The sequence below is a fragment of the Phoxinus phoxinus genome (genome assembly GCF_949152265.1).
Source record: "Phoxinus phoxinus genome assembly, chromosome: 23".
In the NCBI taxonomy this organism is placed as follows: Eukaryota; Metazoa; Chordata; class Actinopteri; order Cypriniformes; family Leuciscidae; genus Phoxinus; species Phoxinus phoxinus.
In genome coordinates, this window is record NC_136898.1 from 23,002,509 (window position 1) to 23,022,108 (window position 19,600).

General features: G+C 37.3%; 1 protein-coding gene across 1 annotated transcript in view; it reads left to right on the forward strand.

Annotated features, from left to right (window-relative positions):
• Positions 1-340: 340 nt before the first annotated feature.
• The window catches only part of il11ra (interleukin 11 receptor subunit alpha), a 45,352-nt gene continuing 26,092 nt past the window's right edge, over positions 341-19,600 (forward strand). Inside the window, exons 1-2 of the mRNA XM_079600434.1 lie at positions 341-522; positions 19,313-19,409. Coding sequence (XP_079456560.1) covers positions 19,313-19,409 — 97 coding nt within the window. The 5' untranslated portion in view covers positions 341-522. The remainder of the gene's footprint in view (positions 523-19,312; positions 19,410-19,600) is intronic.

Genomic DNA, 19,600 nt, shown 5'->3' on the forward strand with positions numbered 1-19,600 from the left:
ACTTCAATTTCTTGTCTACTTCATGAGTTTTAATATAGGCGTATGCATGTGTTCATTATTAATAATGAATTTAGGTATAATTAAGTATAATTAGTATAATTTAATTATAAACGCTACCAACGTTTTTTTGTAAGCTTAGTGGAGACTGTAATTAGTTTGTACTTTCTTTCTTTTTTGATTGAGATTAAAAATTGTACTGTTCATCTGTAATCATAATAATTAAAAACAATCAAGATTGGTCCAGTAATTACAGAAATCACATAGAAATGTGCAGAAGGCATCCTACACACTTTTTTTTTTTTTATGTAAGTACGAAAAGAATGGTAGTATGCCAGTGGAAACACCGCCCAGGACAGGAAATCCTGGCGCGAGCATGTGTGTACTGACAGAGCTCTTCTCCAATGGGAAGAGAGGAGGGGAAGTCTGCTAAATCCTCTGACTCTACTACGAAGGTGAAGCGAAGCCAAAGCAATGGAGAGGAACCGCGTCAAAATGCTCGTTTAATGTTTGAAGAAAAGTAAGGTAAGGATTGACCAGAAGCACTTTAAGAGCCACATTTTGGGAAAATGTTGTATGTGTTAGAATTGGCATCATAGTGACAGTGAGAACAAAGTTTCGGCGACCCCAGGGAGATCATGTAACTGGGAGCTCTGGGAGCCGCGCTTGGTGTCCGCTGCAGTGAAGATAAGCAGTTTATTATGTCAAAAAAACGTTATGTTTTAAGTATTTGCATTTGGAAAACGGAAATAACTTCGCATGTACACAGTAACTAGCAGCTCGATACCTGTTGAGTAGCCTACGTGATGATGTATTTATTGTGGAACAGACGAACATCGTTATTTGTTAAAACGTTCATCTACAGTAACTTGTGCACTACGTATTAATGTTACGTACAGCAAATTTACTGGACTTTTGGGGGAAAAAAATATTAAAAAACATAGTATTTATTTATTTAGGCACTTTAAAATATATTTGATAGAGTGCCTATTCTCAGTATTTTTCATGAGCTTTTCTTCTGTCATTTAAAAATAATGGCGTTTTAAAGTCTTTTAAAAGTTGTTTTTCCATGTTTTAAATGTATTTTTTTTATTATAAATTTTCATATTTATAATTTTTATTTATGTCAGTAATCTTCATCTTTGATAACCTAACCAAATGTGAATACCATTAAAAATCTTCTTTTATTATTATTTTCATTTTACAAAAAAAAAAAAAAAAAAAAATTGAAACGCATATTAATTTGTCATTAGTTTGAATGTTGGGGATCCTGTCCCCTTATGGGCTTGATCAGCCATACTTTTTCAGTTTACTGTCAAGCTGGATACTTTGTGTCCGTCCTGTTTCGGATACTGAGGAAATAAATAACTGTTAACAATAGCAAGCCTATGTGTCCAAAAATAAACTGCCAGCGTCACATGACTAAATAGAGGAGAGCATAGATAGCAGTTTGCCTCAAACAACTTTGACATATTAGCAGTCATTACTAAAATCACTTAAAGGTGTAACTAGGCCAATGTTACATTTTTGTAACACTATTGCTCTATAATTGTAATGGAGATTTGTGATAAATGTAACAACAAATCAATATTTTGTAATGTGTATATGATAATCAAAGCACAACGTCTTTAAAAACTAGACATATCTTAATGATTAAGAAGGACGTTTAAAAGTTATATTGAGACTTCATATAAAAGCAAGACCAATGGAATATGCGTTACAAAAGGTTCTGATTTTACATTTTTGTGTTTTTAGGCCTATTCACACAACTATTAGCGATAACAATATAGTTTTGAAAATTGTTCTAAATGTAAAAGAATAGCAGAGTCCACACAACAACTATAACGATAACAGCGTTAGATAGCACTTTCACTTTGTTTTTTGTGTGTGTGTGTGTGTTTTTTTCAGTTGATGAAAGAAAAACATTAACAGCCAATCAGAATCCGGGCATTAACAGTTGCCATTGCTTTCCCGTACTCTTCTTTACTCCAGCGTGCTTTCATAAGCTTGTCTGCGCAGTTACAGTGGACGGTGAATATAATTGTTTGTACATCTTAGACGTAAAACAGAACGAGCCGTTTAATGCGTATAATCTCTTGGAAGGGTCTTTGTTTTTAAACTGTTTGGGAACAGTGTCTCCAGTCATTTGTGCTGAATCTCTTTGTGTATTTTAACCTTGGATCCAGTGTACACTGGTTGCACAGTCCAAACTGTCTCGACTACTTTTGAAAAACTCCTTAAATACAGACCACTCTCTTAGTTTCCACATCAGGCCTCGCTTGAGCCAGGTATGAAGGACATCATCACAGCAGCTGAACCCTACATAGACAACATCTGCCCAGATGTGCATTCCTCATATGTAAGAAAGTTTACAAACTGTAAATACTAGAAAGCGGAATGCAAACATGAGAAAAACATGTTTTTTTTTTTTTTTTTTAAACCCTCTAAATGCAGGAAAGCGATACGTCTGCAAAGTTTGTTTGGCGGTGGAATGCACGGCTCCATCCCCTCTGAATCCTCTCTGGTTTTCTGACTTGCCAAGCTCTGTTCCTCATTCAGCGCGCTCGTTCCCAATGCATATTTCAGCACGCATTATGAGTGGCTGTAATCAATTTCGAATTAGACTTGAGTGCTCTTTGTTCTGTCAGGGGAAAAGGGCCTCAGCGAAGGGGACGTGGTCGACTATCTCACTGGCACACCGACGGCGTGTTGGCTCTACGCTGCTCCAAGCTTTAACTTGCTTGAGGCCCTAGATGGGATTTCATACATTTTGCTTAGGCTGCCTAAACGGTTTCGTATGATTTTGCTCAGTATCAGTTTCCCTACAAAAGATATATATATGCATTGGACAGTTATCGGGCGACTAATTATGCAGCGTGATGCTTTAGCTTTTGTCATTTTCCTTGAAACTGTAATGCGAGGGCAGGGTGAGTCATTGCAGAAGAGTTCACGTTCGTTAAGGGTTTGTTTATGAGTTGAAAGTGTCGAGGTCTGGTGAAGCCCCACAGTTGGGAAATGCGGTAATTAAACTGAAATAGAGGATGTTTGTCCAGGTCTTTGAAGTCTACTTGGTGAAATGCTGGACATGGCAGGTTGTGCAAGAAGCGAGTTTATTTTTGTGTTGAAAATCAAATTCAGTTTTTTTTGTTCTCTCAGTACACACATTTTGACTTGACTAGAGTTTTTCTATAATGAAATGATATAATGTTTTTGCATATGTTCACCATCATCATTTGAAAGCATTTTCATCTAGCATTTATGTTGCGTAATCTGTACTGTTTTTAGTAATACTTTACAGTTGTTTAGTTAACATTGGTGAACTACAACTAATAATACACTCTAAAAAATGCTGGGTTGTTTTAACCCAATTTCGGGTCAAATATGGACAAACCCAGCCATTGGGTTCAATTTTTAAATTGCATTTTTGATCCAACGTTTGGGTTTGTCCATATTTGACCCAAAATTGGGTTAAAACAACCCAGCATTTTTTAGAGTGTAATAATTTATACTTCTACATGGGGGTGGGCGATATGACCAAAATCTTATATCGCAATATGAGTCATTTTATTTCACAATAACAATATATATCATGAAAAAACTCTCAAGCTTACTGAAGACAAGTAAACTGAAAATGATAACGCAATGAAAACAAGCTACAAAAGAACAAAGACACATGAAAAAGGACTACCTGAGAAACTTTAAGCACTAGAAATACTACATAAAATGAATAAAGTAAATAAAGTTTTTTTATACATTTTTTTATACATTTTATACATTTAAAGTAAATGTATAAAAATGCATAGTCTTAGCTAAATTAAATATACATTTATTCTTATTAAAGTTACAAAAGTGATTAAATCCAGAGCAGTGAGAGATTTTCTCTCTTTTGTTGTATTTTGATTAGCATTAATAATGACAGCTAGTACATATGGATGCTGTCACTTTAAGACCAACTGCATGAATCCAATATACTTGTGTGTTTTTTTTTTTTTCTCAATTATTTACGTTCACTTAAGACATAAATTAATTTGTTTACTTGCAAGTACATGGTCATTAGTTCTAAAAAAAAAGCTCAGTTTAGTGCTTAAAAACGCATGCAAACGATACGCTTTCATGACCTCACAACAGGTGAGCGTAACCGCGATAGAGACGACAGTTCAAAATCTCTACCGGTTGACCAATGTCTTCTGGTTTGTCATGTATACCAGTATATCGCCCATCCCTACTTCGACAGCATTTATTAATCTTGTTTAATGTTAATTTCAACATTTACTAATACATTATTAAAATCAAAAGTTGCATCTGTTAACATTAGTTAATGCACTGTGTACTGACATGAACAAACAATGAACACCTCTATTAATAAACTAACATTAACATTAACAAAGATTAATAATATTGTAACTAATGTATTGTTCATTGTAATTAGGAGTTTTAGCGGTAATAAAGGTATAGTAAGGTGTGTTATAGGGCTGTTGGAACGAATTTCGAAATTCGAATATAATTCGAATATTAAAAAAATCAATACTATTCGAATGCTGAAGTTACTATTCGAATATTGCTTTTTTTTTATTTTATTTATTTTTTTATTATATGATATCTTGCCTTTCTCGCCAACTTGGCTTACACAGGCATGTGAAAATGAAATGCTTTTGTTTCGTCTGATAAACAATTAAAAAATTGAATCGTAACACAATTGTGCGCGTTATCCACGCTGCATCGTCATAACAATACTGTCAATAATGGCGGCGAGCAATGTCTCCATGGAAACGGAGATCACCACTCCTGACAATTTGAGAAGCGATGTGTGGAAGTTGTTTGGATTTCAAATCATAAATGGGAAAATTAAATCACAAATAAAGTCTGAATGAAATATCACTCCTCAACTTGCAACCTTACTGTGCGTTCACACCGGACGCGAATAGCGCGTCAAATTCGCGCCTGCCGTGTCTAGTTATACACTTGACCACTTTTGTGTCCTTTCGCGCCTGACGCGCTATTCGCGTCCGGTGTGAACGCACCATTAGGGCACATCTGACAACGCTACACCATGACAAGCTATAGGCGATCTGTCCAAGGAACCGCTGCTAAAACAGGCAAGAATGACTTATTTTCTTCTCTTCATCACGGGGCTTACCAGCTGTCTGCTGTCCTAGCCGCGCAACAATCACTGACAGAGTTGTGAAAATCTGACACAACATCAGACAACTGATCAGTGGAAAAATGTCCATTCAAGTTGCCAAATTAAAGTAATTAATTTTGTTCCGCTGTTTTATTGTTAATAAAAAAACGCGATCACCCGTTTCTAAATACTGTAATGTTAGCTGTCCCTCTAGTGGACAGAACGTGTAACAACAACAACCAAATGCTATAGTGGCATTGACGATCCATAAGCCTGTGTAATGTCGCAAATATTAATAATAGGATGAATTTGAGCATTTAATATTCGAATATTATTCGAATATTAAATAAAATAAGGAATGGAATTCGAATAGTATTATAGAGGAAGATTGACAGCCCTAGTGTGTTAGTTCAGGGAAGGAGGCGGGAACATGCAAACGTTTAAAGACTTTAATTATAAAGTAAACAAACACAAAACGAAAGTAAAAGCGGCAGCCCCTCGGGGACGACTGCCACACACAGGTAAACAAAACATGACGTAATAGTCCAGGCCTGGTCCTCTCTCGTCCTTCACTGTTGTCGCTCCACCTTTTATGCTCCTCCGTGAGCTCGCCCCGCTCCCACAACTCTCGGCCTCGTCCTGCTTGCCACACAAGGCTTCACTGGGACTGCATTCTTTCAATGCACGGAGAATAGTACTTACTGTACACAACATTTTAAGATGAAAAAGCGCTTTTTGGTTTTCAAGTGCGATAATGTTCTCACTCACAGAATCAGACACTGCTGCTTTTTATATAACACATTTCCCATTATGAATTTTAATACTGCTTGGTTAGTTGGTCCGTTGGGTCAGATTGCTTTCTCACCTCAACTGAAGCGATTGTTTGGTGCGGATCCGAACACGATTTCCGTGCTCATATATGCCTAAGAGAACCAAAGTGAGGGGGAAAACTCACAAGGTTCTGAAACAAACGCTCCAAACGAGCCAGGTGTGAAAACACCCTAAAACTTTATACTTTTAGAAAGTCTGAATGGGGGACAGAAAAAAAAAAACCTCTTAAAAAATAAGAAAATAATAGATTCAACAAAGTTAAAAGTATATCCAAATTTTAAAACTAGTATGATGCTTTCCTTTTTTAAATCCTCTTATGAGACATAAGGGTTCTAATTACCTCATAAGTGTTGGCAGTTTGATTTTAGGCGGTAAGAATTCTCTTGGCTCGGGCCTGTCATGGCAACTCGCTTTGATTCAGCTAAAGCCTTTTATCTCTGAAGATCTCTCGCTGCCACTCAGATTTAATAAGGGGTTTCAAATGGTTGTAATCCGTTTGAGGAATGGCCTCACTATGCACACATTACAAGAATGAATGTTTGGTAGTCATATGACTGCTATCAGTAAGGATATTCAAACAAAGTTCTGTCTGCAGAAGGTTCGATTGTGCTGCAGTGCTTGTGTCTTTATGCTGTGCGTTTTTTGCTTCCCCTCTCATGCCAGAGACGGTCATTCTATGAGCCAAGCATGTTGGAACAGTGGTAAGAGAATATGTGTGCCGTTTCCCAGCAGGTGTGAGTCATATGCACAAAGAAAGTACTTTATCTTCTGGAGAAACCTCCCATACAAATGCATATACCTGCAGGCAACACCTGATACTCTAGCTGTCATGTTGTTTTATGCTAAGCAAACCTTTTACCAATGGATCATCTTCAGTTGTTTGTGAGACTTCTCTATTCAGCCCCTATGACATGCAGCAGGTCAAACGGTATCACCTCCGCAGGGAGTTGTGTCAACCTTCAACCAGCCTGAGACTTGATAAACGACGCTGGAGAACGTTCAACAAGCCATTCAGAGCACTTCACAATGCACTCCAGGGGTTTATACTCGCCATGACTCACTTGGCATTGATTGAATATAAAGAGACTCTGCAGATCCAGTGCCATATTCCTCATGCCAGATACAGATTCAAGAAACAGGCTCTTGCAGCTGCTGGTCTGAGCTTTGTGTTGTCTGACATTTATTTGCTTTTGCTCGTTTGCTGAAATGACATGTTGGCGTTGTGGAGTTTCGTGCTGTTCGTGATGTGGTAGCTTGTCGAAGTGAGCTTTGGCCCGTACGGCCTCCATAATTACATGCAGCGGGACTGTGGCGCCATTTTAAATGCCAAGCAGCCGAGGCTGGTGTTGAGCTGTCATTGTCGATGAGGTCCTTCTTCAAAGAGATCTTCTTATTCCTTGAGCGCGGCGACGTCTGCTTTCGAAGAGCAGATAGTGGCTATCACATGGTGCAGAGGTTGTTGGGTCAATGAACGTTTCCAAGTTTGGCTTTAACTGTGACTCACAACTGCGGTATACGGAAACCTCTTGTTTGGGGTAAATGACTGGTGTCATAAACCGAGAACGCTCCAAAGTGCAACTTCCATGAAAGGTGCTGCTTCCAAGAGAAAGTTTGTGCCATACTAAGTTGTAATCAAGTCTTCAGGCCATGTTTGGAACCACAGAACAAGGCAATCAATCAGTCGGGGATGCTTTTGTCCTCTCTGTTTAATCCTGCGTTGAGTAAAAATGAGGGTAAGTGTTCACGCACAGTCTACCTTCAAGCAGAACTGGCTGAGGCTGCAATTCTCCTGGGAAACCAGCCAAAAGCTTAGTGAATAGCTGGCATCTGGTAGCCATCTTATTCTGGCCAGTGCCTGAGGAAATTCCAGCCTTGAGTGGCTATGATAGCTCTTGTGCTCCGCAGCCTTATCCCCGTTTCACGTCAAACTGATGCCCGTTTTCAAAGCCAGGTCCAAATGTGCGTAATTTACCCCTTTCGAAAAGACTTTTGGCGGCGTCTGTCAAACTGCACAAACATTGACTGTGAGCAGTCCACAAACAGATGCTATTTTCTTTCTTTGCCTAGTTGGATAATCTGCTTTCCCCATGTAGAAGGGTATCACAGAGGCTTTGGGTGGGCAACTTGAAATATGCATTGGCTCACTTGTTTATTTGCTTTCTGTGTCATTACCCAGGTTAAATTTACTTCTACACTTCCTTAGAGACACTGGAGCCTTGCAGAAAGGTTGACGTCTTTTCACAATGTGGATGATAACTTTTTTTCCTTTTGATCTGCAACCATAATTGTCATGGATGTTATCCAGTCTACATAGTTCGGCAACAATTTGCCATTGAGCTACACCTAAAAGATTAGTTCACCAAAATATAAATATTCTTTCATCATTACTTTCTTCCATAGAACTGAAAAGGGAAGACTTTGAATTAAGTACTGGTCATTATTTTCCACACAATTACGATGAATGGGGACCAGAGCTTACAGGCTTTAAAGAGTGCAAAAGCTCAATAAAAGTATCATATAAGTTATTCCATATGACTAACAAAGTCATACATTGTTGTACTGAGTCACTGAGAACTGGACCAGTCCAATTCAGAAATTAATCATTCATACAGTGTTGTGTTAACTGATTCAATGAAAATATCTGAAGTACAAAAGTACAATTCGTTCACAAATCGAACACTTCTTTCAGGACCACCCCAGTCCTCATACATATTCCTCAAAAAAATAATCATTGTGTCCCATGGAGTAAATAAATTGGAAAAGCTTTGGAATTACATGAAAGTGAGTAAATAAGAACAAAAGTTCCATTTTTAGATGAACAGTTCCTGTTACCTACATTAACATTGGAAGTTTGTGTTAGATTTCTACAGATGATAATATCAGGACAGTATCAATACAGTATAATATTGTAACGCCAAAAAAACGCTACTTTTCAAGAAATGGAAAAAAACACTATATTTTTTAAACAATTAAACACAACATTGTCAATGTTGATATTGTGGCTTTATATATAGTCAGACACTTGCATGTGTCATTGAACTATTAAATTAAGCTTCAAATTTAATTATGAGGTTTTTGACCAGCGAATTTCAGACATACATGTTTTGTCTGTCATTAGAACAGCCACATCCGAGACGGTAAGTGCATCACATTACGTTTTCACCAGCTTACAGTTAATAAAGTTTACTGTGGTTAAGTCAATTTTTTTTTTGTCTATAATTTGACCACAATCTCATGTTATTAAAAATAGAGTGCTGCACACAAGCTATTTAATTATTGACTCGATGATAAATGCTAGAATAAAACACTCGTCTCTGCATAAATCATTAATATTTAATCATTAATATTTATATATTTATAGTGTTTCTTGAGTAAAGAAGATGTTGTACTTATTCAGGGAACAAGTGCGGAGTTACAAGGTATGACTGACAGTTTGAGTTTGAAGATCCAATGGTGATACTAGGTTTAGTCACATGTTTTTTTTATACGTTTCATTGGTTACGTTTTTGCAAAACCCATAGAAATACGTGAAGGCTGACCAATAGTAATTATTTATGAAAAGAAATAAAAATGACGAAAATTTAAGATGCAATGTTTCTGCCCGACAGCACTGAACTCTGACAGGAGATTGATAGTCTGATTTGTGGTATTCAAAGTTACATCATGTTGTGTTCCATGTCCTTCCAGATCCAGAAAAAGTTAAAAGTCATTAAGTATTATTTGCCTTATACAAGCTGGCAGTGCACAACATAATTTAGGTGCTGTTCTCATGGTAACAGAAATTCCAGCATTTCTTTGTAAGCCTGAAAACTACCAGTTGTTGCCCAACTAGACTTCATCTTGTGCCTAGTGTTTATGTCTGGACAAAGTCCATATCTTCAGATGAAGAAAACATCCCAACCCATTCTTCCTGAAATGGGCAACCTCTCTCTCAGTAGACTCGGACCCATCTCCATTCTTTTAGAATAATGCTGTATATTAGGGCTCATATTTTGCAAGCACTGCCAGTCAATTATCTGTAAACCACACCTTTATCTGAAGGGCAATGGGTGGTCTATATTCAAGTTACGAAGAGAGAACACAAGCCCTGGTCCCCTGTGTGTCCACATCCTGGACTGTTTAGCAACCTCTGCCCATTCAAACAACAGGGAAGATTACTTACAGCTTTATTTTCCTTGAATCCCTTGAAACTCGTCTCTTGTTGCGAAGATGTGCTTGAACCGCTCTCTTTCTTTTTCCGAAGACCTGCAGTGGCCCTGCACCGCAGGCAACTCTGGGAAAACGCATCCAATCGTCTCAGACTTACAAGGACACTAGTAGGAAATCAAACTATTTTTTCAAGATTTAGCTAAATGGCTTTTCAAGAAGGGCGTGGTTAGACTACATTAGCAAGACATTAAAGAAATGTTTGTTTATGATTTTCATTTATTTATTTTCTTTGGCTAAACTATATGTTCATGTTGTTTAGCTGTTCACAAGTGAATACAACAAGATTAAAGCGATACGTCTCGGGCCACTTAAAGTTATTTAAGTATGAGGAAGGGGTATTTTAATAATAATATAATAGAAAAAATTGATCACACTAGATTACGGTCTATTGTTTTATTTACTATTAACTAACTACAACTTTTGCCTCAATAACTCCTAATTACTGCTTATTAATAGTTAGTAAGGTAGTTGTTAAGTTCAGGTATTGGGTAGGATTAAGGAATGTAGAATATGGCCATGCAGAATGATATGTGCATTATAAGTGTAGCCAATATCCTAGTAATATGCAAGCTAACAAGCAACTAGTTAACAGTGAGAATTGGACCCTGAACTAAAGTGTTACCAAACAATGTATTAATCCCCAACTAATATAATGTTCTGGACACACTTTAGTTTGGGCAACGCATATTCACTATTAACTATGACTTTTGCCTCAATATACTCCTAATTTACTGCTTATTAGTAGTTAGTAAGGAAGTTGTTGTAGTGGTTAAGTTTTAGTATTGGCTAGATTAATGGATGTGGTCATACAGAATAAGGCATTCATATGTACTTTATAAGTACTTTTTAACATCCAATTTCCTAGTAATATGCATGCTAATAAGTAACTAGAAGAATTGGACCCAAACAAAAGTGTTACCAGTGTTCTATATTAATCCATCTGTAGATTTTTGTTTACTTTTGTAGATACAATAAGTAACTGTGTTTACTTTTTCTGGTTGGATAGCAACTTGGAATAAGGTTCATGAGAACTAAGGGGAAATCTAATGTAAAACACATGTGCCGAAAACTCAATCCGTTTTCAAGAAAAGTTTAAATTTAAATGTCCTGTGGTGTAACCATCAAGGATAAAGTAAAAACATATATATTTTTTGTCATTATCAATCAGTTTTACAGTGTCACCCCAACATATTTGACTTTATGCTCTAAAAAATTGCTAAACTAATTTTAATCCAGTAGTTTGCAAATGATTTCAGTCAAAATTCAATTCAAAGTCTGACCTTCTTATTAATAAGATATAAACATGTCACTTCTGCAATGTGATACTAATCACGGCTAATCATTGACCAATACGCAAAAATCATTCAAGTTTACTTTATTAAAAACTACTATACTGGTTTTCCGTTATGCTATCGTCAGCTTCCATCAAGCGTCTGTTGCCCAAATTAGGTGACCCCAGATCAAGTGTTAAAGTTCACACAACACATTTTATTTTCCTGTTGACCAGGCTCATTACACACTGGAGATTAACGTAAAGGCCAGTTTTGTCCAGTGCACCATCAGCTCTCTCGTAGGGTTATTGTTCTCAACCGCTGCCCTTTGCAAAGGTGATAATCTAGAGAAATGTCACTTGCACTGATTAATTATTTTGTCTGAAACGCTCACCGCCTCCGGATCCATGTGTGGCTATACTGTCAGAGAAGAATGCATGGAAACCAGGGCAAATGTGCCTCACATTCCTCACGTGAGCCTTTCAATTTGTCAGGCGGTCCTGTTTTCCATTCAAGCGTGTTGGATGAGTTGGAATGTGCCAAAGAGGGAACGCTGTCTATTTCTGGTCGTCCTATCTGCATTTTCCCTCGTAAAAAGACAGCATGTTACTTCATGAGTCATATTTGCGATATATGCTTAGACTTGCATTACACCGCAAGGGTCCTAATAATTAGAGCTGGAAAGAGAGACAAACACCTTCTGAAATGAGTAAACTTGTTTCCTAGATGTACAAACAGAAGATGCTGCAAAGTGTGTGCGTACCAAAAAGTGTGCTTGCAGTCGGCGGAGGCATTGTTCTTTTTTCGAGCACTACCTCACACAAGGCCACAGGATGTCTTTACTTCTACGCCTTTTATCAACAATGCCTTTTCAATTTTCCATATACAAACATTGGCGATGGGCGATAAGCTTGTGAAGCAGATGGAGATATAATTGTTGCAGCTCAGCTGACAGTAAAAATGATATTATATCAGAAAAAAGACTCACATAAGAGTCTTATCTCTTGTTATTATAGCACTTTGAGAGTTGGCCTCTATTGGCAGGCGTAGCAACCCTACGGAGCAAACGCTGGAATTCAATGGAAAGAAACATAAAATGTTGGCGAGACTTGCACATTCCTTCGCACTTTCTTGGCTGTCGTTCCTACTTAGAGGCAACTTGAGTCCCCCAAGGTCCCTCTATTCTCCTTCACCTCCCCCCCACTTCTGGTCCATTGTCTTTCCTACAAAACGATTAGCGACTAAGTACTGAGGACTTAATTTGACCTTTAAAGAGAGTATTTTAAGAAATCATTCGAGACTTAAATAGTTTTGCTAATGTTGGGTGATATGATGGTATTCTGTGCAACCATAGAAATATATTGGCAAATATCTTGCTATACTGTTTTTTTTTTTTTTATACCACAGTATTAGCACAGTTAGTTACACAAGATGACAAAAATGTTTTAGTAATTTTGAATACATTTTTAGAATAAAATCAAATTGAGCTTATTTAAAGGTATTCATTAGGCACAACGCAAAATACAGTTGAATTGCTACAGCTGTTGATCTACGTTACAACTTGCCGCATCAAGTGTTTTGCTACTAACTCTATTACTTTGCTATTACTAAAGTTTTGTATAATGTGTATCTGTTTCAACGCTGTCTCACAACCAATTTGTACGAGTGATTAAAAGGTGGCTAATTCGTACGAATTTGTACGACCTCACTCGTTCGAATTTGTACGATTTGTCTAAACCATTCGTATGAATTCATACGATTTTGGCAAATCGTAAAATATGTACGATTTAGCAAAAAACTTACAAATTTGTACGAGTGAGGTCGTATGAATTGGTACGAATTAGCCACCTCGTAAAATTCGTACGAATTGCCGTGAGATCGGGTTGTCTGTTTTTATGCTGATGCCAAACTGATGTTTACATCAATTAATGTTCAACTTTCAACTTAAAATTATTTTATCTTAGTTAGTTGCCAAGGCAACATTTAAAATTGTAATGTAAGTTGGTTTTCTATATATAGGTTTTGGAGCAGAGCCGTAGTGTTTGACTGGATTGGTGTAGTGATGTGGGGTTGGTTCTAATGTATGAGCAGTTACAGTTGCGTGTGGGTTTTCTGATGATTCAGATTTTTGGAAGGTTATCCGTGTGTGTGTGTGTGTGTGTGTGTGTGTGTGTGTGTGTGTGTGTGTGTGTGTGTGTGTGTGTTTGTGTTCCAGAACCTTATAGTTGCCATGCGTTGTGGTCGTAAATTTTTACATTTCTGTTTTTTACATGCTTGAATATGCAAACTCAACATCTGGCTGGCATATGTGCATTTGTGTGTGTATGTGTTTGCTTTGGCATTGAGTATTCAAATACGAAAACGGGTGGTTGGAAAAATTCTCCAAAGCCATTAAATTTTCATGGCAATTTTAGGAACATTTGATACCACTGTCTTGTAATGGCACATAAACAAAACCTCTTTTGTGAATGATTGTCATAGGATACTTATAGCATGCAGAAACTATATTATTCTTGCAACATCTGTATTGTGGGTGATCTCAATGGGTACTATTTTTAAAATACTCATATGTTGAAAAAAAATCTAATTGTAAAAGGCTGAAATAAAAGGGTATTGTTGAATATATGACAACGATTAATCGTTATTAATCGCATCCAAAATAAAAGTTTGTGTTTACATAATATATGTGTACTGTGTATAATTATTTTGTATATAAATACACACACATGCATGTTTATATTTGGAATATTTGCATGTATATACTGTATATATTTATAAATATTTTAGATATAAATAACACATTTGTCTTAATATATACATTCATGTGTGATGTATTTATAAATACAGAATATTTATACACAGTATACACATATTTTCAATTTATTATTATTATTTAAAAACTTTTAGACCCGCCCATAATGTTGGGAAAAGTTAAAGGATGTTATGGGTCCTGAGGGTCTGTTTTTAACATGGATTAGCAGCTCTATGTTTATCTTCGCCAGATGCTCCGTCGTTCTGTTGCGTTCGAACCAGCCGTCCTGAGCAACAACAGGCGACAGACTAAATAATATATAAGGATATGCCCCTGATATATAATTTACCACTGGCTTGTGGTCACCGTTTAGCTCTTGGTTTTTCACGCTGTGGGTTTGACATGTGGAAGGTAGAGCTCTTGTGTGGAGATGCATTTTTGTGGTTAAGGAAAAGTGGAAGCATTCATCGGGAGGGGGTTGATGAAGCCGGATCGTAGCGCTGCCCTCTTTGGCTCCGTGGCAAAAAGCCGCAGGTGCATCCACTCTGTGAGGGATTCGAAAGGCAAACAGATCTCATGGCAGAACAATTGATGTTGTATTATGACATGATCCTGTCTAACATGCAACGTGTGTAAATCCATTTTATTTGAATAATTTCTATATATTTTTTAATTAATAAACAACATAACATGCTACGGTTACCATATTTGTATTAGTCACAAAATACTGTTTATTAGCTTTTCTCTTCTCACTCATTTAGCAATAATAATTTTTTTCACATGGTTTACACACACACACACACACACACACACACACACACACACACACACACACACACACACACACACACACACACACACACACACACACACACACACACAGACACAGACACACACCGAAATGTTGAGAGGTACTGTATATTATATATTTATATAGTAATTGTATTGTGGTATTGACAGTTAATATTAGAATTGTTGTTTGTTTAATTAGTTTATAATTTTTTTCCTTTTGAAAAGTTTCAGAAGAGATAAAATATTATATATATATTTTTAGCTGTATATTGTAATGATTAAGGCCTGATTTTAAGCAAGAGCTTAGAGTCGACAGTGAAACAGGCAAAACTCTGTAGATTTATTAAATCATTTACCAACAACAACATAAACATAAACATAATTAAGATATTGATCATTTCTCCCAGAAACATTCAGTCAACACTGTGCGACCACTGTTATTATAATCAGGCAGTCTTTATGTGGTTTAAAGTGCGATGTCCCACATCAGGCCAACAGAAAAACACTTTAGTCTTGCGAATGCTTGATGATAACATGCAGAAGGTCTTCATGGAAGGTGACAGGAGCTGCACCTCGATGCTGAATTTGACAGTCTTTTGAGAGTGGAGAACATGGAGGCCGTCCAGATAACACACTACGTCAAATAAGAGAATGAGCACTGCTGGCTTTGAGATGCCCTCGGGTTTGGCAGCCTAAGATACACGTGTGCAGGATTTATTGTTCATTCTGTGATCTTAACTCACATTTTGAAACTTTTAAAGTGCTATTTTTATGCTAAATGCTATTTTAAAGGTTGTTGGTGTTAAAGATTTTGTTTTGAAGGTCTCCTTCAATATGTTTACATGCATCCAAGATCAAGGATTCAGCCTCTCTAAACCCCTCCTTTCTGAGAGTCTACTCTGCTCTGATTGGTCAGATGGCCCAGTCTGTTGTGATTGGTCTACCCTGCTTTAATTGGTCAGATGACCCAGTCTGTTGTGATTGGTCTACCCTGCTTTGATTGGTCAGATTGCTCAGTCTGTTGTGATTGGTATAATCTGCTCTGATTGGTCAGATGACCCAGTCTGTTGTGATTGGTATACCCTGCTTTGATTGGTCAGATTGCTCAGTCTGTTGTGATTGGTCTACCCTGCTTTGATTGGTCAGATGGCTCAGTCTGTTGTGATTGGTCTACCCTGCTTTGATTGGTCAGATTGCTCAGTCTGTTGTGATTGGTTTACTCTGCTCTTATTGGTCAGATGACCCAGTCTGTTGTGATTGGTATACCCTGCTCTTATTGGTCAGATGACCCAGTCTGTTGTGATTAGTATACTCTGTCCTGATCGGTCAGATGGCCCAGTCTGTTGTGATTGGTCTACTCTGCTCTGATTGGTCAGATGGCCCAGTCTGTTGTGATTGGTCTACTCTGCTCTGATTGGTCAGATGGCCCAGTCTGTTGTGATTGGTCTACTCTGCTCTGATTGGTCAGATGGCCCAGTCTGTTGTGATTGGTATACTCTGCTGTGATTGGTCAGATGGCCCAGTCTGTTGTGATTGGTCTACTCTGCTCTGCATGTGTCAGAGACCAAACACCCATTACCATATCTGAATTTCAATCTTCCTCAGCACTTGTATACACAGAGACAGAAACAGTTACCATGGCATAGGTTTTACCATATCAATTTTAGCACAGGTCCTCATCCGTTGGAAGTTGCTTTTGCAGCACAGAAAACAGCGTCTTCTTGACATGACAACAACACGAACCAAACTCTTTCAGTCTCAGCAACAACTACAGTGTTTGAGGGTTAAAGTAGACGCTGTTCACGTTCAGACAATGAAGACCATAGACTGGCATTATGCAAATGTGTTACAAACCTACGTAGGTATAGGCAAGAAGTAAGTTCAGAATCACTTCTTTCTTTGGGGAAACAACAATTGCAATCTTTAAAACGCTGCAGACTTTTGACATTCACAAACAGCTATCACACAGTGCATGAAATCTACAATCTGAAAAAGCATAATAGGATCATTTCAAGGCATTATAAGCCTGTGTTTTAGATTAGCAGTGAGGGAAAAACATTGCAGATTGGTGCAGTCCTGCAATAAAGTAGCATAAAACTAATGGGGAACAACTTCAGCCTGCGGTTTTGAGAAGTCAAACTCTTCTGATGCACTGAGGAAAATTCATATATTCTGAATTACCAAGAGATGTCAGATAATAATGATGACTAAACCATATTGAAATAAAAATCAAGAATGTTTTTACTGCTCTGTGAGTTTTAGTCTCACTTTCCCCTCTCTGAAACCTGATTTACTGTGGAGGATTGTGTCGTTTTCACTCAAATATGTGTCTCTTGATTACTACTAGGCCTATATAATCTTCTACAATTAGGCTACCCGGTTACAGCCGCCAAGAATGATGACAAAATCCTGAGCTTTTCTCTGACCCGTCTGCATTGGCATCCCATGATGCTCGAGAAGTTGACAATGACAATGATAACAAGGACAAAGACAAAATGACAAATATTTGGTTAAGTGTTAAGTCTTGAACTAAGACATTATTACATTCAACAAATGCGGATTTATTTAAATTAAACAAGTATTTGCATATCTAATAAATGTAATGCCACAAACGTCAGTGAATCCAGTTCTTAGATCTTCTGAAGTTTATTTTATTACTATACTGTACTCTATATTTGGCTGATTCACGAGTTGAGTCATTGAGTCATTTATTCAAAGGGCTGATTCATTTGGTCATTGAATCATTCATGAAATGTGTGCTGATATTCAGTCGAGCACTCTCGTGTGACATTGCTATCATTAATCATTTGATATAAGACTAAACCCAAGGAGGAAAAAAATGGCCAGACTACAGTACGTCATGAACTGAAAGTGTGTTTGTTTGGTTCTTGTAAAGCAACTGACATTCTCGATAATGCCGGCTTGCATATCATTAAAACAAACATAGGGATATTATCGTAGATGATATACATCGCACAACACTATGGTTTAATCACATTTAGCTGGAAGTAGCAGGAAAGACACCAGATAAATTTGGTTCCATGGTTCTTACTGGGAAGCCCAGTGGTTTAACGGTGTCTTTGTTTTTCTTCTGTGGATATCAGCACACATTGTGGTTTGAGAACGATAGTTTGCCAAACTGACAGCGGTCTGATGCGTCATTTATTACATGCGCGAGTCAAGACAATGTGATTTTATTAACAAATTAATGTCCTGTCTGGAGACCTATCCAAATATGATAAGGTGATGCCCTGAAGTAAAATAAACATGAAAGTAAAAATCTTTCACAGCGCTTATTTCAGTGTGTACTGTAACTGTCAGCAACTTTCAGTGTCTTTTTTTGTGTGTGTGTGTGTGTGTTTAATTTTTTATTAATGTATTGTTATTAATGTACAATTTCACTGTGCTGTATGATGTTAAATACCACATTCTCAAAGCAAGATATACCTTAAATTAAAAAACGATCTGCTTCAGATTTACGTTTTCTATTATCATCACTCAAAAAAAAAAAAAAAAAAAATTACCGCATTATATAACTTAAAAAAAGTTATTATTTTAAATGTAATTATTTAATATTTAATTATTTAATGCACTTATTTTCCTTTCTACTTGTTTTTGCTCTCAAATTGTGTAGTTTGTTGAAATTTAAGTTTACCAAAAATAAGTTTTTTAAATCATTTATAACTTTTGTTTATCGCTTCCGTTTGGAAATCATTTTCTGCTATTAATGAATTAATAAATTCGCCTGAGTGTTGTTGTGAGGTTTAGTGACCTCGGCTATTGGAATGTGAAGATATTTCCTGCATTTACTTTGCTTTTCCTTTACGCTTTAGATGCATCCGTTTGTCATAAACCGATCATGCCTGCTAGGCAAATCCCAGCCGCATACATGACAGATGTGTCCTGTCAGTTACAGTATTTGTTTAAAATGTTTACAGTCTGTTGACACAAGGCTCCTCGGGGCCGTATTTCAGATAGCGGGCCCTTTTCATTTGACGTCATAAGCCAGAATGTCCTCAACAGTCAATTATTGCGAATGTACTTTAGCCAAATAACTTCCCAGAATTCTGCAGAAATGTTAAAATCGACCATCATTCATGGCAACACAGGTTTGCAGTGATGTTGATTCTCTGTGCTGTTTATACAGAAATATCAGATGGTCACGCACGTATTGCCACGGTGTCTTGTTTGCCTATTAAAGTTAGAGCGGTTAATTGTTATGTTGTTGCACAGCCTTGATGGTTGCTAAGCAGGTGGACGTTTTACACAGGATGATACCCATTAACTTCCCTTCGACTAACAGCCTAAACTGTTGTTTTTTCCCTCCCTCCCTCACAGATGCCCGGTTTAGTGTCATGCCTTGGCGATCTAATAGTCACTGGAATCATCATCCTCTTCTCTGACCACGTCAAATCAGAGATATGGACCAATGAAGGTACAGATTACTTTTATTTGAGCCGAAGTGCATCAGGATAGCTAGTCGCATTAGCATTGGGTTGCTGCTAGTATTTGGATTTGTGTTCCTGCATATGGAATTGGTCAGAAGTCTTTGTAGCGTGTCTTCGTTTAGTCAAAGCAGGGTGAAATTATACTGTACAACTACTCCAGATAGCAAATAGATTCATC